General features: G+C 43.4%; 3 protein-coding genes across 3 annotated transcripts; all 3 read left to right on the forward strand.

The window, feature by feature from the left end:
- Nucleotides 1-639: 639 nt before the first annotated feature.
- On the forward strand, nt 640-15,570 carry kif19 (kinesin family member 19). Its single transcript, XM_088285380.1, has 20 exons — nt 640-1,023; nt 2,069-2,149; nt 7,757-7,867; nt 7,944-8,031; nt 8,225-8,361; nt 9,332-9,457; nt 9,551-9,745; nt 9,868-10,014; nt 10,086-10,208; nt 11,105-11,261; nt 11,417-11,591; nt 11,662-11,860; nt 12,029-12,299; nt 12,369-12,493; nt 12,977-13,131; nt 13,211-13,316; nt 13,483-13,606; nt 13,675-14,057; nt 14,451-14,619; nt 14,705-15,570. Exons 1-20 carry the CDS (start codon nt 985-987, stop codon nt 14,827-14,829), a joined length of 3,036 nt encoding a protein of 1,011 aa, XP_088141506.1. The 5' UTR covers nt 640-984; the 3' UTR covers nt 14,830-15,570.
- Nucleotides 15,571-16,017: 447 nt separating this feature from the next.
- LOC148317528 (uncharacterized) lies at nt 16,018-18,676 on the forward strand. Its single transcript, XM_088284576.1, has 5 exons — nt 16,018-16,141; nt 16,617-17,112; nt 17,191-17,391; nt 17,575-17,704; nt 17,780-18,676. The coding sequence occupies exons 2-5, from the start codon at nt 16,725-16,727 to the stop codon at nt 18,204-18,206; spliced, it is 1,146 nt and encodes a 381-aa protein (XP_088140702.1). The 5' UTR covers nt 16,018-16,141; nt 16,617-16,724; the 3' UTR covers nt 18,207-18,676.
- Nucleotides 18,677-18,822: 146 nt separating this feature from the next.
- On the forward strand, nt 18,823-20,950 carry LOC148317529 (rap1 GTPase-GDP dissociation stimulator 1). The gene is made up of 5 exons (XM_088284578.1): nt 18,823-19,065; nt 19,266-19,373; nt 19,535-19,657; nt 19,780-19,905; nt 20,269-20,950. The coding sequence occupies exons 1-5, from the start codon at nt 18,972-18,974 to the stop codon at nt 20,721-20,723; spliced, it is 906 nt and encodes a 301-aa protein (XP_088140704.1). The 5' UTR covers nt 18,823-18,971; the 3' UTR covers nt 20,724-20,950.
- The last annotated feature ends 250 nt before the right edge of the window (nt 20,951-21,200 follow it).

Below are 21,200 nucleotides of genomic sequence, written 5' to 3' on the forward strand. Positions count from 1 at the left end.
CAAATGTCTATCTATCTATTCAAATAGTTAAATTAGTTGCATTACCTTTCAGCCCAATAAAAAGGTTTTTTCAAAGTCAACATTATTTTGATCTCAAATTCGTCTATGTTATTAAAATGAAGGTAAATTAATTGTCTTCTAAATCTCGAAGTATAACTATTTAAAAAAACTTGTCCAAAAGTGTCTAACATTAATAACATTCACTAGTTTTCATCTAAAATGTCAATTTGCGTTATCAAAATGCTAATTAATTAAATACATTTTTTTAAAATGCCTTACTATTTCGTCCAGTAGGTGGCAACCAAGAGCTATAGTATCTACAAAAATATTTATTCATGTAAAGCCTAAATGTCAGGATATATATTATGCTTTAAAAAAAATGAATACCTGTACATTGAGCCCCGGCCCACATTATGTATATTAATTAAATAATATTCAGAAATGACCGGAATATTTGGCTATGACGTATTTTATAACAATCTCAAACATAAATAATACAAGTATTTCTTGTAAAAAAAAAAAAAAAATAATAATAATAATCCAAATTAAATCCCAAATATTTCGCACGTCACGTGGTTCGCTACCGTCGCTGTTTACCGTGGCCACGTCTCCAGGGGCGACGTGCGCGTGCACCGAGTCTCGCTCACACGCATGCGCACGCACAGTCACTCAGCAGCAGTCAAGCAGCAGCACGCTGGAGGTGAGGTGAGCTCACTACCAGGCACCGGGTCAACCACCGGAGAGTCGTCTCGCGCCTTCCGTGGCCGACCATCGACGCTCACGAGCCGGCCAGGACGTGGCCGAGGAGCCGGCGCGGGACGGACGCTCGGAGCGAAGACACAAAGATTAACAAGGCAAAAAAAAAAAAAGAGGTCCGGTTGGGGAGGCCGAGGCGCTGCAGGTGGTTCTCCCCGAAGAAGAGGAGGGGGCATGCCGGTCGGTGGGATGCGCTCGAAGCTCGGCTGCGAGTGACCCGAAGTGAGCATGAAGGATACCGGAGAGTCCAAGGAGCACCAACTCACTGTGAGTGCATCGTTTTGAAGCATAAATGCATCACTTTAAAAGAGCATATCGTACTTTTATCATTACATTTATAGTAGTTTTTACAGTCCATAGTCAAATATTGTGACTGCTGATTCAATATGAAGGGACACTTCATTAGGGACACCCTACAACATCTCATCTAGTGGTGGGGTCAAACATTTTTCACTGAACATTTACTTTATAAATCTTTCTGAAAGTTGGTTTTCATGTTTTAAAATCGACATGTAAATATGTAATTGATTCATAGTTCTTAATAAATATGAGTAAAATACACAATTGTATATGGATTGATTAATAGTTAATTGGCTAAATTCTTGAATTCTAAAATGGAGTCTAATTATATTACTGCTATCAAATTATTGTACGTATTTTACTGTTATATATATTTTTAATCTATATCTTTATTTATGAGAAAAAATAGTAATAAAAAATATTTATTTTAGCAATAAAATACACTTATATTTACACTACATATTTAGCATTTATGGTTTTTAGTCAGTTTTATCATTAAGTCCATTATCCATAAGTGCTGTGAACAAAACTTTTTTAAATACGTTCCTATGGACCATTCCAAAATACGTTTATATACTATAAAAAATGCTGTATTTTAAATACAAAATTTACATGTAAATGTTTTTTTTTTTGCACTTAAAATGGAACAAAAAAACAACCCAAATAAATGAAAGCATGATTAATGGTTTGCGCAGCGGGCCATGGCACTACTGTGAATTATTGAAGCGCTCGTGTCAGTCGTAACTGAGCCTCCCTTGTCCCAACACACTTTCTACCGACCACAAATAGAATGACGCCACATGCGTATAAATGCACCATTCAAAAATAAATACCTATCAAATTTAACCTCATTCTCACTATCATGAACACAAACATACAATTGTTCGCCATTGCTTGGAACAGAGCGTAGAAAAATAACCTTTGGTGATGAGCCACATGCTGCTTCACTCAGAATACAGTCGACAAAGTCTGACTGTCCCAATTTGTAATTTGGAACCGTTGTCTACTGCAGGTGGCCTTGAGGATTCGGCCAATTAGCGATGGCGAGCAGGAGGAGGCGGCGACCATTGTGGCACACAGGCTGGATGAGCAGGTGAGCGAAGCGACCTTTGACCGTATGCGCGCGCGTGTGTGGAAGTGAGGAGGGTTTGTGCATAACGAGGGAGGCGCAGAGGTCATCTTACGTCAGGGCGTAAAGGATAAGATGTCAAGCGACGACCTCAAGTGTCACATTTGGTGACAAGTGAAAAATCATTCAGGGGGGATGTCAAAATGAGTCTAAAGTGGCGGCTTTGAAGCCAAATGGATGACTTCTTGTGCATTTTCGGATACGTCTACATGAGACTTTTTTGTGGGTCAATTTATGATAGACGTGCCTACCAAATTTAAGGTTGCTGAGAGAAACTGGCTATGGGAGATGAATTTTTAAAACCTTTGAATGAATCCTGGAAATGACCACATTGAACCAAAATGGCAGAATTTTTTGGTGGGTCCACGCATGATAACAAATTGTTAAGTCTTTTGTTGCTAAGAAAAACTGGCACAAAGGGCTGAATTTTTTAAAATACTTTTATGACCCCTGAAAATGACCAAATTGACTAAAATGACCACTTTAAACCCAAATGGCAGACATCTTTTTTTTTTTTTTTTTTTTTTTCTTTTTTTTTTTTTGTGGGTCAACTCATGAGAAACAAACCAACCAACAAGTTTCATGATACAGGTTGCACAGGCAAAATATTTTTAGGACCTTTGGAAATGACCAAACTGACACTAAAATGAAAACTTTTCGGGCATGGCTTTTTTCTTTTTTTTGTGGGTCTATTTATATAAAATAAAAAACAAAAAAACAAGCTGACCCATTTCCACATTGCTCGGTGAAAATGTCTTAACGAGCTGAATTTGCCAAACGTTCAAAGAACCCAAAATGACGCTTAATGCTGAGCTACGTGAACCACTACACTTTTGTCACGCAAAAACGAGGCGCCGCTTGAGCTGCCGTATTGTGAATTTGACGTCATCCCCCTGGCGGGCCTCTTTTAGGGTGTGAGCGTAATGAGTGCGGCTGCGACGGCGCTAATGAGCGTCGTGACTGGCGCGAGTAGAGTAACGGCGTCGGGCATGGCGACAGTTGACATGGCGACATCATCATCTTCAGGGGCGTTTCCAAACTGTGCCTAGGGGGCTCAGGGTAAAAAAAAAAAAAAAAAGACCATGGAGTCCCCCCGCCCCCTCAAGAAAAAAATACAAAATCAAGCTCGCTAATGGTGGGGGGTGCATCAGGGCGTTTATTAAACTGGACGTGTCATCATCACTTTGGCCTGGGTCGCCTGCCCCGTTGTCGAGTCTCTGATATCATCACCGTCATTATCGTCATCTTGTGGCCTGGAGAGCACTTCCAGAAAGGGATAATCCCGCCTCCTCCCGGGATCAGACCTGTTTGCTTGTCCTGGATTGTAATTCAATTACAGCGAGCCCGCCCCCCCCCCCAGACAACATAAGCAGCATGACATCATCGTCATCATCAACAAAAACAACGACACGAGGAAGGGGGGGGGGGGGCTTAGGAGCCCCCGTTGGTGCTGACGCAGCTCCCACGTGGACGCTCGCTCGCTCACACCCTCATTAAAGCCGCAATGTTTGCTTCGACGGGGAGTGGGTTTATCACTCGCGGTTTACACGCACTTAGGAGGGTTAGGGGTGAGGTGGGGGATTATGGGAGTCTGTCCTGAGAAGGGTTTACGGCGAGGTATGAATGGAGGATCACGACAACAACAAGAATTGGCACTGTCGACGTTTGTATTATTTCACTTTGATGAATTCAATTAGAAAAGTAATACATCAAGCAAACTAAACATTAAAAAAAAACTTCTAAGCTTTTAAGGATATTTGAACACAAATGGAGCGGAAACACATGTAGACAGACAATATAAGAATTGCAGGAATTCATTAATTATCTTTTGCAAAATAAAAAAAAATAATAAAGTGAATCACTTGTTGAAGGTCTTCTTCGCATTTCTCTGTCCGATATTTTAATAAAATTGTATGTTTGCGACCATAAGGTACCCCCCCAAAAAAATCATCAACAATGAGCCGCATGCTGCTTCACCATTAGCTTCCAATCGCATGTCGCCTGCTCTGCTAAGCGTCCGTCACACTTGTACGTTTATGATGAAGGCGGCGCAAGGTTGGATATAAATGTGACAGCCGTCCGACGATCTCGCTCATTACTTTTGTCCACGGCCTTCAAAAACTTGACACCTCAGGTCCGCTTACAAAGTCCGCATGGCTCTTGAAGACCATATGGCGTGCAGGTAGCGCTCAGACGGATTATGGTAGGTTGGGGGTGCTAGCAAGGGGGGGGGGATGGGTCGAACCAGATCTTGCTGTCTTGGCAGGGAGCACAATGACAAGATGAGCTGATTGGACGTCTTGCGGCTCAGGTTAATTAAGAGCCTCCTTGCCACCTGCTCTCACAAAACCGCCGCCCAGTGAGCAACTGATGCGCTCATCGGCTTGGAGTTGTGGCAAAGTGTTATCAATGAGGGAATAGGAAATGCGTTCACTGTGTTGGAGACACACAATTGTACATTTGCGATTACGCTCAGCGAGAACATTGGATAGTGAGCCACATGCTGCTTCACCAAAGACGTGATGATGTGATCACGTTGGCACCCCATACGCGTTGAAAGTGTTTTCGAAAGCTTGTTGAACTGGTCCTCAGGCTTTGACAGTGGCACGGAGTGGGGGAGGCTTTATGGGCCTTGTCGTCATGGAGACACCCAGACAATGTCAGGGGCACATTGTTTGTGTTTTTTTTTTTTTTTTTCCTTCTTCTTTCATCACTCTGTAGTCCCGCCTCCTTACGTGGGCGAATTAAGGAGATGACCATTTTTATTAGATTTTTTTTCTGCAATTCTTTCATTTGTTTCGTTAGTCACTTACTTTTTATGGTTATTGTATGTTATGTTATAGCTATTTATTTTTTATTCAATAGAATAAAAATATTTTTGTTTTTATTTATTATATTTGTTGTTATTATTTGTGAAGGTCCAATTTTTTTGACACACTGCTCGAACATTTATGATGAATATTATTTGTGTTATTTCATTTTGGTAATCTTATTTTTGTCTTCTTTTAGTTTTTTATACACATTTTGCATGCTGTTATAATTTATTTGTACATTTATTTGTATTATTACACATAAAGGCAATTTTTAGATACAAAATAGATATTCATTATTTATCATTATTATATTATATATATTCATTGTTTATTTTATTTGCATTGATTTTGCTTTTTATTGTTGTTAATTTTCTTTATTAAAATTATTGATAAACATTTATAAATTTTATTTGATGTTTATTTCATCTTATTTATTGTATTGACAATTTTATGCATGAATATTGTTTATTGTATTTAAATGTATTATCATTTATTTTATAAAACGGTATATTACAAATTTTTTATTATTCTTACATTTTTGCCATTATTTTCTTTCATTAATTCCCCAACCCCCAACTACTGCTCATTTGATCTTTTATTGAATTTGTTTAGATGTTGTATTGTCGTTATTTATATGACTAAATCCACTACATCCATCCGAGCTTTTGACTGCTATTCCGTAGTCATCTTTTCAAAGTGAGAATCCCATCATGGTGGATAATGGATGTTCTCATTAGGATGACAAAAGAACATCGCAAGGCTGTGTGCGTTCCTAACGACGTTATTTGAAAAAGAAAAAAAAAAAAGATGGAAATCTTCAGGTGGCACAACTTGACTCTTCGTGACCTTGTTAAAACCCTTCCGATATCTTCCTAATGGCCTTTGAGGTGGAAAGAAAAGGAGGCTATTTTTTTCTATATTTTTTTTTCTTTTTTTATGAGCGTTTGACGAGGAGGTGCAGGAGAGAGGCTACAAAAAAAAAGGGGCAAGAGATGCTCGTTTTCCTCCCAAGTCGACGCAAATAGCCGGTCTGAGCTGTGAAAGTGGATAATCTCTGCTGTGCTCCTTATCTGGCCCCAAAGAGGGTTATTCTGCGCTGTTTGTCTGTCCTTTAGGTGAGATTACGTGTAAACGACTGGGTCACTTGGACTCAGGTTGTCGCGTTCCTAAACGCAGTCAGGTGAAATACATGCTCGATTGAGTTCAAGTCTGGTGATTGACCCAACCCGATGATGTCCTTTGTAGTGTTGGCAGTGTGTTTTGGTGACTTTCAAAATGTCAGCGTCGACTTCTTGTCATCCGTGAGGGATTAGCGTGTCGTGTACTGTATGAGGAAAGTGCCAAAGCAGACGTCTTATATAACAGCGGCGAGACGACGCTACGCCTTGAAAGGAGAACCAGGCTGGCATTGTCGGGGCGCACAGAGGGCAGTTGGCAGCCTTTCGATCAGATAGCCGAATACTTTCCGACGCTTTGGTTGCATTTCTGAAAAAGCTTGACGATGAGTCGTCGCTTTTTGGTTTTTTTGGGGGGGTGGGGGGGGGGGGGCAGATGACCTTTCGGAAAGAATATGAAAGTGAAGTGCGCTGCAAATGTTAGCTGATGTCATTGCCACATTGCTTTTGGTACATGGTGTCCTTGTAATATAACGGTAGATGGACGTGCCGCGCAGATAGATACGCGCACGCACACACGCGTACATATAGATACAAAAGCGCTCGGCGTAATCTTGCCGGCACACGCTTGGAAAAGCGGCCGACCTCGTGACCTTGGAGGGCGGCATCATAAAGACGGCACACAAACGTAAGCGATAAAGTCGTAAACGATGACGTCCATCGGTTTCGGCCTTTTGTATGTGTGTGTGTGGGGGGTGTGTGTGTGTGTGTGTGTGCGTGTGCGTGAACGATGTGAATCAGTAGATCTTATACTCTGCATTCCTTGCATTTGCACTGTCCAATTTCTTGCGAGAAACAAAGTCAATAAAAAGCAAAACATCGAGTGCTGACGTAAGAGCTCTTACTTAACAGCTGGTGTTTGGTGGGCGGAGCCACGGCAGCTTCTGTAACTCAATAAACGACAGATGGGAGCGGGCGTGTTCGACACCCACTCACCTATACAAGAAACCTGGGAGCTAAATTTGGAAGCTTTACATGATCAAGTCTCTTGTGTGTGTGTGTGTAGCGTTGCCAAAACTACCGTGTTACGTCCTCAGGTTGCATGTCATGATTAGTCTGACACCTGCAAGTGTCCCATGATGAGACTAACGGCCCGTATTCATGTTATGCAAAGTTTGAAAGACACTTTAATTTTTTTAGCCACTTTTAATTATAAACATGAAATTTGGTTAGCATGTCTGTCATGCACAGGAAAAAAATTAATCTTTTGTGGCCATGCCTAAACACTCGCAAGAAGTCAGCATTTTTGCTTTGAAGTTGACATTTTTGGGGCATTGTTGCGATTTCCAACAAATGTTTAAAAAAAAAAAAAACGCCCCCAAAGCTCATTTAATTTAGTTGCATTACATTTGTTATGTCTTCATCATAAGTGGGAAAAAAAAATCATGCCTTAATTGACGCAAGAAGTCGGCCATTTTGGTTTCTAATCGCCATTTCAGCTTCAGGTTTGTGGTTGAAAACTAAGCCACCTGAAGTCGGTTTAACTACTCATTAAATTTGGTTGACTGCTCAGTGATGAGTAAACCAGTTTTCAAAATTTGAGCTAGTGGTGAATATCAAAACATCTTGTCTCTCCTCACTAGATGGTGATCCTAATGGACCCCCTGGAGGATCCCGATGATGTCCTCCGGGCCAACCGGTCCAGGGAAAAGACCTACGTGTTTGATGTTGCCTTTGATTACTCGGCCAGTCAGGTCAGTCCCCCCAAAAAAAAAAATGTTGCAAATATCAGAGTTCAGTTCTGGAGCGAAACGTTTGTTCTATGTGCAGGAGGAGGTGTACCGTGCCACCACCAAGGGTCTGATCGAGGGCCTCATATCGGGCTACAATGCCACTGTGTTCGCCTACGGACCCACGGGTTAGTGTTACGATACAAAACTTGTCGTGCGCCTGTATTCCGAGAGATTACCGTCACACTTGTACGAAAAAAAAGAGGAGAAATTGCACAGAGCAGACGCACCGAATGCAGTAGAAAGTCCTTTTTGTTACATTATCTGATCCGCTTTGCAGAAAGGTACAAAAAATGTGTTCCTTTTGTGATTATTGTCCAGGTTGTGGGAAAACATACACCATGCTGGGGACCGACAAGGAGCCCGGCATCTACGTCCGCACCCTCAACGACCTCTTCCGGGCCATCGAGGAAACCAGCGACGACATGATGTACAGCGTCTCCATGTCCTATCTGGAGGTGGGACCGACGTCTTTTTTTAATTCCCTCGCAAGCCAATATGCTTCTGTTTGATCGAAGTAGAAGAGAGTGGAACAGACGTCGATATTTTTGTGATATAACGAGTATAAACTGCATTCTGTCTTCAGCAGAAAGCTGCGTGTCATTTTTCCGTGAACAAATGATTATCCGCATCGAGAGGCGTCTTCGAAATGCCGTTTCATTGCGCGGCTGTCATTAGGCGCTCGTTATTGAAGTGGCAAAGTGTGTTATTAAAAACCTCGGCTGTGTGTTGCCGTGCGGATGTTTGGAGATGATCGGTGCTGTTTCCAGGCAGTCAAGGGCTTGAAAGGTTTTTTTTTTTTACAGCCTCCTTACAGTAACATAAATGCATGATTATATCTACAGTTTTGTACGGTCACATTCATCCTCTTCTCAAAAGAGGCCACGCTAGGGAAAAAAATAGATTTTTTAAATAGAATTTTTTTTTTTTTTTTTACGCTTTACAGGAAAGAAGTCATATTTTTTTTCAAATATTTATCATGATTAAGAATTGGAATTATATGAAAATTAAGTCCTATTTTTCTGTGGATTAAAAACAGTGGATGGTATGATAAACAATGACATCTCAGGGATATATGATGAATGCAAATGATATGTGTATTTTTTTTAATTAAATTAAATTAAATTAAAAAGTCTTATATTTTTAAACAGTGTAATCTTTTTTTTTTTTTTTTAAAAAGATACAAATCTGACATATAATGAAAAAAAAATTTTTCCGAGATGAAAAGCGGAATTCTTATTGGAATAAAGTGCTATATGATCAAGATTAAAAAAAAAAATTAATCTCACAAAAATAATACTATAACTTTACCTGAATAAATAGTCCTAGCTAACAGAGAAAACTTAGATTTTTATAGATAAAACATTGTTTTAAGAAAATGGTTAACTATCACGATTTTTTTTTTCTATACTATTTTCATGATTGTAGATCTACAACGAGATGATCCGGGACCTGCTCAACCCATCGTCAGGTTTTCTGGACCTCAGAGAGGACGCCAAAGGAGAGATTCAAGTGGCGGGCATCACTGAAGTGTCCACCATTAACGCTCAAGAGGTCATCCCTCCCTTTCGAGGACAATACCCATGCTGCACAAGCAACACGGCTAACACACACATGTGTGTGTGTGTGTGTGTGTGTGTGTCACAGATCATGGAGCTGCTGATGAAAGGCAACAAGCAGCGCACGCAGGAGCCAACGGCCGCCAACCAGACGTCGTCGCGCTCTCACGCCGTGCTGCAGGTGTCCGTTAAGCAGCAGAGTCGCTGCCGGGACGTCCTGCAGGAGGTCCGCTTTGCCCGCCTCTTCATGATCGACCTGGCCGGCTCTGAGCGAGCAGCGCAGGTGTGTGTAGCGTGTAGATGCACGTGTTACATAGACGGCAAACAAGTCAAGTGCACAATTTATTTGTTGCTTTTTTTAATTATTTTTTTTATGGCGCTGATTCAAATCCGCCTGTCAATCAGACCCAAAATCGAGGTCAGAGGTTAAAAGAGGGTGCCCACATTAACCGCTCCCTCTTGGCGTTGGGGAACTGCATCAATGCGCTGAGTGATAAGAACGGCAACAAGTACATCAACTATCGAGACAGCAAGCTGACCAGACTGCTTAAGGTATTGATCGTTATGGATCGATAGAGGAAGGGGTGAGGATTATGTTGATTGATGAGATGTTTGATTGACAGGATTCTTTGGGGGGGAACAGCCGAACCGTCATGATCGCCCACATCAGTCCGGCCTCCGTAGCCTTTGAGGAGTCTCGCAACACGCTGACGTACGCCGACCGTGCCAAAAGTATTCGCACGCGGGTGAGCTGGAAAAAAATATTATTTTGAATATATTATTTTCTTTCTTTCCAAAATTTCAAGCTATGATTCCATGATTCATACCCAAGCTTCATTAAAAAAAAATTAAAAGCTTCATCCCAAAGGTGAAACACATTAAAAGCTTATCTGAAAAATATATTCAAAATAAACAATTTCTTTATAAAAGTAAAAATGAATAAATTAATCTAAAATCATGAAAAAAAAACAATGAATAAATGCTGATAAAATAAAACGTAATTGCTCTTTTTTTGTCAGCTTCATAGAACAGCATTTCTGTATCTTTAACCAGAAAGTGTACATTCATGTAGCAAGAGCGCCCTCTGTTGGTTACAAAAGGTAGTGCACTCGTCCATTGCCTTTATTGCTTCGACAACTGCACGAAATAGACAATTATACTGATAATAAGACAAAGAATGACAATGCCAATGATAAGAATGCCCCCCCCCAAAAAAACAAGTCAGAAAAATTACTTCTTTGAATTGGTTCTAATTTTTGAGATCTTGATATTTTTGACAACTAACTGATTGACGATGAATGTGCTTTGGCAGTTTACAAAATCTACTTTGAGGTCGTCTGCTTTTTCCTTTGTTCGCTGCAACTCTTGCCTAAGTTCCAAATGTTTTCAATTTTTGCATCATAAATAAAAAAAATACTGAACGGACATCCTTGAAAAGTTAGATACCGCCTCATCAAAGTTGTCGCATAAAGAGAATATTTGTGTCATAACTTATGTATTATATATCAGCACTTTTTAAAAACATAAATATGGAATATTCCAAAAACTAGGAAAATGTGTCTTTATCAATGTAATTATAATAATAATAACAAAAATTAATTTAAAAAAATATCATCTCTCATGTTGTTTGTTTTCACCCCAGGTGAAAAGAAACCTAATCAACGTGTCCTACCACATCGCCCAGTACACCAACATCATCTCAGACCTTCGCTGCGAGATCGAGCGACTCAAGAAGAAGATCGCCGACCAGGCGAGCCGCCAGCTCGCCGCCGACAGGACCGACATTCGCCATGTCCAAGGTGAAGACGCTCAACCTCCTTGCGCTAACATCTGACAACTTTCCTTTTGCCTTTTGGCCTGTTCCCGACTCTCACCGTAGATCACAATGGCATTATCGGGAACCAGTCACGTTTTTATAATGAAATATTAATATTCATATTAATCATCCTCTCAGCCGAGGTCCAGGCGCACTCCTGCCAGCAGAGTCGGGCCGGAATGGACCAGTTGAAGGAGCAGCTCCTTGACGCCTTCCGCCAGCAGATGGACATCCGCAGGAACCTGATGGAGCTGGAGACCAGCAACACTGAAATCCAGATGGACACCTCCAAGCAGCTGCTCACCATCGCAGAGTCGGTCTCAAAGAAGCTTTTTCCCTAAATTGCACCAATTCAGGATATTCACATGATGGCTTATCTCTAGCTGGGAACATGAACGGAGCAGGCGACGGCGGAAATGGCGCGCGGAAAAGCGAAAGGAAAGTGCCAGCAAGGACGACAGCGAGAAGGACTCTGACTCTACGGAGTCTCCGCCGGACGCCACCGAGACGGAGGAGGTGGCTGTGGCCCGGGAGAACCTGGTGGCCCTCATGACGGAGCAGAAGAAGCTCCACAAACAGAAGGTTTGGCGGACTTTAGATGACTTACGAGTGTATCGATTGATTTGTGCTCCGTTAGTGTTCAGGTTTTATCAAGATGAGTTGTGATTGTGGTGAAAAAAGTTTGCTAGATGAATATTGTAGCAAATTGCGCGGTGTATGATCTGACATATCCTCCTTTTCTGTTTTAAGGCGCTTCTGGAGCGCCGATTCCTGGAGCTCCGCAACCAAGCCCGGCAACTGGAGGAGGGGCTACCCCGGCGAGTGAGCTCGGACGAGCAGCGCGAGGTCCTGGGCCTCCTGTGCAAGGTCCACGAGCTGGAGATCGAGAATGCCGAGATACAATCGCGCGCTCTGCTCAAGGATAACGTGATCCGGCAGAAGAACTTTGTGGTCCGCCGCTTTGAGATGCACCGGCAACTTTGCGATGAGCTCATTCAACAGCAGAGGCAGTTCATTGATGGTTCGTACCAAATCCTGTACCGCAACCTCGACTGGTCATGGTCTACTGACTGACATGTTCTCTCTTTAGAGCACAGCCTGCTCGTGCCAGCCCACGTACAGGAGCTCTATGATATGTACACCAGAGAACGTGATGAGAGAAAACTGGACCGGGCCGTCGCTCTGGATAGGGCGACCACCCGCCACACCATTCAGGTACACACAAAAAAGAACAAGGAAAGAAATTCCTATAATTTCTTGAGATTATTTGTAGACAAAGTACAGGAAACAACAAGAGAGCAAAAGTCGGGACAGGATAGGACAGGATCGAAGCAAAAAGCCAAGGCCGAGCCAGGTCCTAGTGCCTGAACCACTGTGGACGTGAACTTGAAGTCTTCTGCTATCATCTAAATGATGAATAAGTAGAAAAAGATGATAGGATGGGACAGGATAGGACAGGACAGAAGCAAAAAGCCAAGGCCAAGCCAGGTCCTAGTGCATGAACCACTGTCGACGTGAAATTGGAGTCTTCTACTATCATCGAAATGATGAATAAGTAGAAAAAAACGATAGGATGGGACAGGACAGAACAGGACAGGACAAAAGCAGTCACTCAAGCCGGTACAGTCAGATCCTAACGCAAAAGCCACAGATCCTGTCGTCTCCTCCTCTAACATGAAGGATACTCCTTGTTTGCAGGGCGGCTCCCTCCCCAAGATCGGCGTGCCACCTCAGGCTCGCGACACCGTGCAAGACGTAGACTCGGACCAGGAGTGCGTACGCCCTGAAGAAAGACAACGACACGCCAAACTTCGCCGCCACACCTTGCCGCCCATTCTACCTGAACCTGACCAGTGAGAACATGTTGGCAATGACGACGGTAACAAGTGACCGCTTTTCCTACAAGTGTTTTGTTTTTCGTCCTGATCTTAGGGACAGCGACAGAGTTTTCAAAAATATCGCTTGTGCACGACACATGAAAATATCAGCTGTAATGACCCCGCCTCCCATACACATCAACGGGAAGGGCAACAGAGAGGTGAGTGGAATTATTTCAAGAGGAGATTCCAGTTACTTGGAAATCAAGCTGACAGTGAAAATACGCCCCCTTGTGGCCATTAACATGAAATTATTTTCCAGTTACTTGAAAGTACAATCGCAACCTTGCTGCCTTCATCATGTCTGTAGCAATTTTGTCTGCGCAGCTGCAGCCGCTGGCTCCAGTCAGCTCGCTGAGCTACACTCACCTGAGCCACAGCGTTAGCAGCCAACTGGATTCATCCCCCGAGAGCAGCGAAGCGGGTGTGGACGCCCCGCTTTCACGAAATGGTAAGACACCCGATGCCAGGCGAGCCTTAAAAACTGTTTCCGACTAACATTTCTGTTTGTATCCGAAGAGAGGCAGCAGATCCTCAAAGGCGTCCAGAACATTTCGGTGAAGGCGGCACGGCGCCGCTCCAAAGCGCGAGAGGTGGAGGCCTTGCGTTTGCCGCCCGCCCCCTCCCCCATGGAGCCCGCCAAGCAGAAAAGCAACCTCTTTAGCGGCGAGGCGCCTCCTAGGGGTCTGCCGGTGCGGCGCGGCAGACAGCCCAGCCCTGAGCTCCGGCACGCCACCTCCGACGACAACCTGTCCAGCAGCACCAGCGAGGGGCCCGGCCTCCAGGCCACCTGGACGCGGCACCACAAGGTCACCGGCAAGAACCAAACCTCTCGAGACGCAGACTTTGAAGCGCACCGCAAGAAGAAGCGCTCACGCTCTTTCGAGGTCAATGGACAAGCAGTGAGTGGACTCACCATAAACATTAAATTGTTTATCGTCACTCTGAACTTCTAAATTTGAAGCAGTACATAGTCAATCATGAAAACATTTTTTAATCAAAATCGTTTAATCAGAGATGCATGTTTCGAGTTCACTAAATGAATTTTTTGCGCTGATTCCGAATCAGGTTTTCGCAATTATTAATAATATTATAACAATAATATAAAGTCTAATTTCGTAATATATATGTAATAATATTTATGAATTAACAGTTCGGTTCAGCAACTACTGGAATTTTTTTTCAGGTAAAAAAAAAATAAATAAAAATCTAAGAAACCTGTTGAGCATAAGTCACCATAAACATATAAATGTTTGAAGTTGCTCAGAATTATGCAACACTCTTCTCACGTCCAGGTGCCTCAATCCAAAACAAACACGGCTGCAAGGTTCCGCCCTTTGGACAGCACGTCAGACGCTCACCTCCACATCAGTGGTCAGTCCCAGGTCCCCGTGCTCCGCCCCCAGTTCAGAGGAGCCCCGCCTCTTGCCAAAGTCAGGGTACCAATTGGCAGCCAGCAAGCGGGTACGTCATCGGAAACAACGACACGTTACACCTTCTGGTTCTTAGTTTGAAAGCGAGTAAAACACGCCTCGTTTGTCCTCTGCAGGCCCAAACTCGGAGACCCCAGCTGTCCAGGCGAATAACCTGAAGCGCATCCCTTTTCTGCGGCAACCCCAGCCGCCCCTCTACATCACCACCACCACCACAATGCAGCGAGCACGTCGACACTGAGCATTATTTCGACTTGAACAATGCGAGACGCACACGCCAGGAAGTCTGGATGATGACCGAGAAATGACGTCATCGTGCCTGCAGACGCCAAAGATCGTTACGTGTCTTGTTGTCTTCATGTGTACAAAAAAAAAAAAAAATCTCCATATATATTGCTGTGTGCTTCTTCATTGTTACAGGTCCGGATCTTCTCTCATGAACAACATAAATGTTGGTAGCATCAAAAAAAAAAATAAAAAAAACGCTTGTCCAGATTATCAATTAGCCAATCGCAGGGCACATAAAACAAGGATTCACTTTCATATCCTCTCAGAAGTGAGGTGCTAACCTCTAGTCCATCGTGTTGCCTCAGTTATAGTGTTTTTAATTTTTATTTAATCATTCGTTTGATTTTCATTGTTTAACAGTTGCCTTGCTGTTTTGGGCGCTGACTGATGATTTTAATCATGTCCACTTTCTATTATTCCTTTTGTACATTTTTTTTATGATGACAGAAATAAATCGAGGATGATAATCAATTAACATTAGATTTTATTGTAATTGTCTTTCGCCTTAAAATGCTGGACATAAGAGAAAAAAAATGTAGGGTAATATAAAACAAATACTGGGTGCTGATCATAAAATAACGTGAAATCTAAATTTCATTTAATTCAGCAGTTATTTCAGATTTTATTTTATATTAGTGTTTATATGTGTTAAATATAAATTCTCATTTAGTTATTGTGACATGTCCAACTATTTTATGTATTTGTATTTCTATGTAAGTTATTTTTTAATAGAATAACCATATATATTAAATATTTATTTGTTTTTTAAAAGAATAACCATATACGTTAAATATTTATTTGTTTTTATCTAGTTTTTACGATTATTTATTTTTATTTCATTCGGTGATATCACGTGTGAATTTTTTTTTACCGCTTTGTTGACAGATTACCTCAACAACTTCTACATAATTTATACCTACGAACACGTATGTAATAAACATTAACATATTAGACACATGAATAAGTATAGTATATTCATTTAAAAAAAAAAGTGTCAAGGTAGTCTCGCAGCTAGTTTGTTTGAGCAGAACCGGAAATAAAGTTTGCCGGCCTTGTCCATCACGTTTATTTAGCCAATGGCAAGTCACTTTCTACTTGACTGACGAGTCGTTCAGCCAATGAGCGCCAGGATAAATCGTACCCGGCAGTGGTGTACGTATAGCTGATTTGCAACCCGCCGCGGACGTAGCAAAGAAGAAGGGAAAATGTCGCTTGACTCCACCAGGACCGTTCTAGGATCAGCGGTTGCTTAGGCGAGAAAGCCGGTGAGTCAAACTATCGCCACTTAGTAGTTGCCTCTGATGGAGTTCGTCCGCTCTTGCGGGGCATGTTCGTTATCACCCCATGTCGCTTCGGAAAGGTTCTGTCGGAACCGCAGTACCAAACAAAACAACAACGGTGATGGCAGCCATTTTGAAACGTCTGTAAATAAAGAAAAGAAAGTCTGCGTTTATCTGTTATTTATTTGTTTTGTTTATTTTACTAGATTCTAATGCCATTCACTTTTAAACTACAGACAGTGTTGGCCCTTGGCAATGATACCTCATAATAACAATGCATGCATTTGTACATATATACTTGAGAGAAAGTCTTAAATAAATTGCATTTTAGCAGCACAAACAAAATGGTTAGACTTTGCACGACAATGCAGTCCTAAACATGTCACGCAACACCATGGCTTGTTAAAAGATATTATTTTTATTCTTTCATCTCATACCAAACATGTACTTTGTCTTGTAGGGAGCATCTGCAGTTACCTCAAAGTGATGATGAGCCTCCTTAAAGTGTAAAAACGAAGCAGTTTAACCACAAGCTACTTGCTAATTGATCCACTGATTCAGTGACCATATGGAGCAGTCTACGAGGGTGGTGGGCCTGGATGCGCAGGGCAACATGCTGTTCACCATGGTGAAGCCAGTCATGGGAATATTTCAGGTCTCCTCAGACCAAACGGTGACCCATGGGGGGATGAGTCTGCAGGGTTTACCTGAAAACACACTGGTCCTGCCTCCCCAACAAGACCAGGTCCCACTGGAGACCACCCAAGTGGAGATGCATGCCATCCAGCCACATCTTCAGCCTCTGATGCAGGTACCTGCCCCAGTACAGACTGAGGAAGCCATCCACAGTCAAGGACTGCCACAGAACTCCAGTCCCACTGCAGAGTTCTCTACACAGATGCCCTTTGCGGAAGTGTCATCACTCCTGGATCCCAACATGAAAGGATCCAAAGCTCGTAAGTGGCCCCCAACCCAGAACTGAGAGTTTTCTAACTCATTGTAATGACACTTTAGTCACTGACTCCAAATTTCAGGCAAACATCTTATCTCCTACGACGAGATCAAGCGTCGCCTGCAGGCGCCGGAAAAGATGTCGCTGCGCTCGTTGGCCGCCTACACGCGAGTGAGCCGAGGTCCAGCTAGCAAAAAGACGCTCCTGGAGTCCCTGAGTGTCCTTGGCCTCACGCCCAGCACGACTACATCTGTTTCCTCAGCCTTCTCCAAACTCACTGAAGGTAAAGAAATGTTGGGTGGTGAGAGGTGTTTCTTTTGGCTTACGGCAAAAAGGCTCTTCTTGAGTCCCTGTATTTGGCTGATTCATTTTACGAAAAGACAGAAACAAAAAAGATGCGTCAGGGACTTGGAGCGAACACACCCGATGAGTGACCAGCTGTGTTTCAATGTGCATGTGTTGTCAGGTGACACCAGAGCATTGTGCGACGACATGAAGGACTTCTCACATGATTACATCGATTACGGCAACATGGCAAAACAACTCATCCCTGACACAAATACAGTCCAACACTGGTCCAAAATCATTGAGACCAAGTACGTACATATTTGCAGATACTGATATTTCTAAACGGAACAGAGAAGTACTAGAACTCTTTTGTCTCTGGGCAGGAATCACTTAGAGGACATGCGGAAATGTTTCAAGGACCCGGCCAACAGCGGCGCTTTCGATAGCGCAACACACGGCCTCGGTTTGGGAATGCTGGACGTGGCTCTGGACATGATCGTCACGGCGATTGAACAGCAGATCCGCATCCTATCCGGTGCCGCCGCCGCGGAGCCTCCCGAGTCCGCCGTGCCAACGCGTCGCATCCGCCGGCGACAGCGCCGGTGCCACAAAGCGTCCCTCGGCATCAAGGAGCAAGGGAAGGCCATCTCGAAAAGCAAAGGGCGAAGCAGAGGGAAGAAGGTACTTCAGGAGAATGCAGTAGAAGTGGAGCCCTGCAAGACTGATGACATGCAAGGCAACGTATTAACTCTGGTGTCTGTGGGATATGAGACTGTTTCCACTGGTCTTAGTGGTTCCAGACCAGCTTGACATGTTGCCATGCTTAACTTTACCAGGTGTGCTCAGGAATGACCAAAAAGATTCAAGGCACAGATATTAACGTAATGTTTGTAGCATTTTGCAAAAGTCTGTTGATGTCTAACAGTAGCTCCTTTCACACTGTCCCTTTTTTTTTTTTTTTTTGTGTGCAATTTTCGGATTGTCCCATCCTGACGTAACCCACTCAGTTTTCTTCTTTTTTTCTTTTTTTTTTTTTTTTATTGTGGAGTTCAGAGCGCTGGTTTTGTAGGCGTGGGATATTGGATCCATCCTGAGCAGTCTGCACGTATACTGCAGGTAATATCAGAACGCAGAACCAACTCAGTTGCTGCTGACCGCCAATAAAGCGTAAATCCTGCGTGAAAGGGTCTAATGTTGAACTTGTTGCCAATTTAGTGCGTTCTGTATTACACAAAAACCTCAAGAATTGCTAGCAAACCATAAAGATATACTTTTAAAAACTCGTTTTATTTTTTTATTTATTTTTTGTGTTGCCACTAATTTAGTATGCTCGGCTGGTTTCTCTCACGTTGCCTGGAAGGCTCCAAAAGCGCCGCAGGAGGTTTTAGGCAGCCGGGCCACTAATACCTGAAGTGTACACGCACAGATGGCGAGAGAGGAGCTTTGAGTGGGGCGGGGATTTGCATTAAATGCAACAGGACTGAGAGAGCTAGCGGAAACGCCTGATGCTTTTTCAGCCGGCTGGAAATGTCAAGAGAACGCAAAAGGAGATTGTTGGAATAACAAAAGACCAGGATGGGACATTCCAACATGCCGCTCACATTTACGTACCAGTGTGCCAACCGGGACAAACACAAGAGCAGTCGTCTGCAACCCTACACGCCAAACGGTGAGTGTCGTCAATGCTTCTTAAAGTTTTACCGTCTTGTAAATGCTCTCGGAGAACGAACAAATGAGCACGACTAACATGGAGGATTTACCTTTCATCTGCTCTCCCATTTTTTTATTCGTCTTCCTCCCTGCCGGTGCATTTGATGACGGTGTCTCCTATCACGTGCTTGTGTGTACGATCCTCCATGCGTTCCACAGAGAACCTGAACAACGCATTAGGTGCCATCAGGGTGCTGGGTCTCGAACGGATCGAAGATGAACTGAAGCCTCACTTGTGCACCGTGCTGGTGAACATTCAGGAGAAGAGTGAGTCTCGAGATAAATGTTTGACGTGACCAATTGCAACATCCTAACACAAATTAGATTCTCACTAAACTCACTAAAGGTTGGGAAAACAAAGTCGAGTCCCGCTTAGGGGTTTGTAACGTGTCGCAATTGTGTTGACAAGTCTCTTCGCATCTGCCCAGCCAAAGGTGCCGCTGAGCAAGTGGTGATCAGCGGGATCTTTCCAGTTCTGGCGCTGTTGCTGAGGGGAAGAGGAGCTGTGGCGCTGCTAACAGCCCAACTGGTGGCTGAACTCGCCAAGGAACGTAAGTCACGACTCTCGAGACGTGACCGTGACCTCGCTGTGCAGGACCACTTCTCGATTCCGTAAAAAAAATAATGTGGACTGAAGCGCTATCATGTGACGTTTTGTTTCCTGTCTGTCAAGCGGTGATCCGTAAAGGATTCGGAGATGCCGGCCTGGTTACGGCTCTGCTGTCTATGCTGACCAGTTCGGACCAGGACCTGCTGAGGCATGCAATCCAGGCCATCACTCGCTTGGCCTATGACAGTTGTGAGTATCAAATCTAAAAGTTTGCAAATTGGTTTAAAGCACCTCGTGCACGGTCACCAACGTGATGCCTGCGGGCACAAGTTAACCCCCAAGGACCACATGTGTAGCCCGCGACCCTGTTCTAAAAATAGCACAAAGGCAAACAACCATACGCACTCACAATCATAACGAGGGACAATTTAGAATGTCCAATCAACCTACCATGCATGTTTTGGAATATGGGTGGAAACTAGAGTACCCGGAGAAAACCCACACAGGTGGTATAACAGATCTGCGAAAATGCAGCGGCACACAAATAGAAGGGGGAAATTGTACAAAAGATCAAGTGTGATTGTTTATTTTGTGTCTCACTGTGTCTGTCAGGTAAGCAACAGCAGCTGTTACTGCGCAGAGGGGCGGTGCCCCGTCTGGTTGCCGTCCTGTTGCGATTCCCCGGCAACGAGGCCTTAGAGGAGGTATGCCTCCGGGCTCTGTGCAACCTCAGTGGCATGAGCATAGCAGAAGAGGCCAGCGTGGTGTGGGAGAGGGGCACACCTGCTCAGCCGGGGGAGTGCATCTTTCGTGGCGCGTCACCGCACAAGTGTGGCTTCGTGACCTCTGTGACTGTGGTGCGTGTGTGCCAATGGGCGCCGGCGCAGTACGCCGTCAGTGTGGAACTCGTGCAACGTTTTTCCGCCTCCTTCTTGAACTTTCACAGGAGTAAGCGGCCCACTCGATGTTTCCCCTTTTTCATCTTTGGGAGATGTTCCAAGATGGCTAACAGAAACAGCCTGAGACGCTCCAGTCTGAAGACGCTGGTCTTCCACACCTTCCTCTGAAACAAACTCGACAAGCATTTGACGTTTTTAGAGACGGTTTTTGCTCAAATGGGTTAGATACTTGCACAAGTGGACTTTTACAAGTGTTTACATTGATGTAAAGGCAGCTCACACTCAATAGTACCCCATAGTCATTTTTATAATTGTCAGTGTAATGTGTCAAAAACAACAATTGATGTAAATATGAAAAATAATGATTTCATAATAAAAAAAAGATTTTGTTCAAAGAGTTTAACTTCGACTACACAACAGTACACTTCTGCTGTATTTGTCTGAAATGGCAAATAAATAAAGAATTCAAACTGTAAAGTAACCTGCCAATGGGAGCTTATCTTCAAGATAGTTTTATTTAGTTTTATTCATTTGTGTTTACGTATCAAGTTGTACAAGCTTTTATTCCGGAAATCTACACCAGTCAACTTCCGTTAAAAAGTTGCGTGACCAAGCCAGCTTGTCCTAGTTAGCAAAACAAGTCAA

Source organism: Idiotropiscis lumnitzeri, chromosome 20, assembly GCF_059441095.1.
Source record: "Idiotropiscis lumnitzeri isolate Australia: NSW breed Sydney's pygmy pipehorse chromosome 20, RoL_Ilum_1.0, whole genome shotgun sequence".
Lineage (NCBI taxonomy): Eukaryota > Metazoa > Chordata > Actinopteri > Syngnathiformes > Syngnathidae > Idiotropiscis > Idiotropiscis lumnitzeri.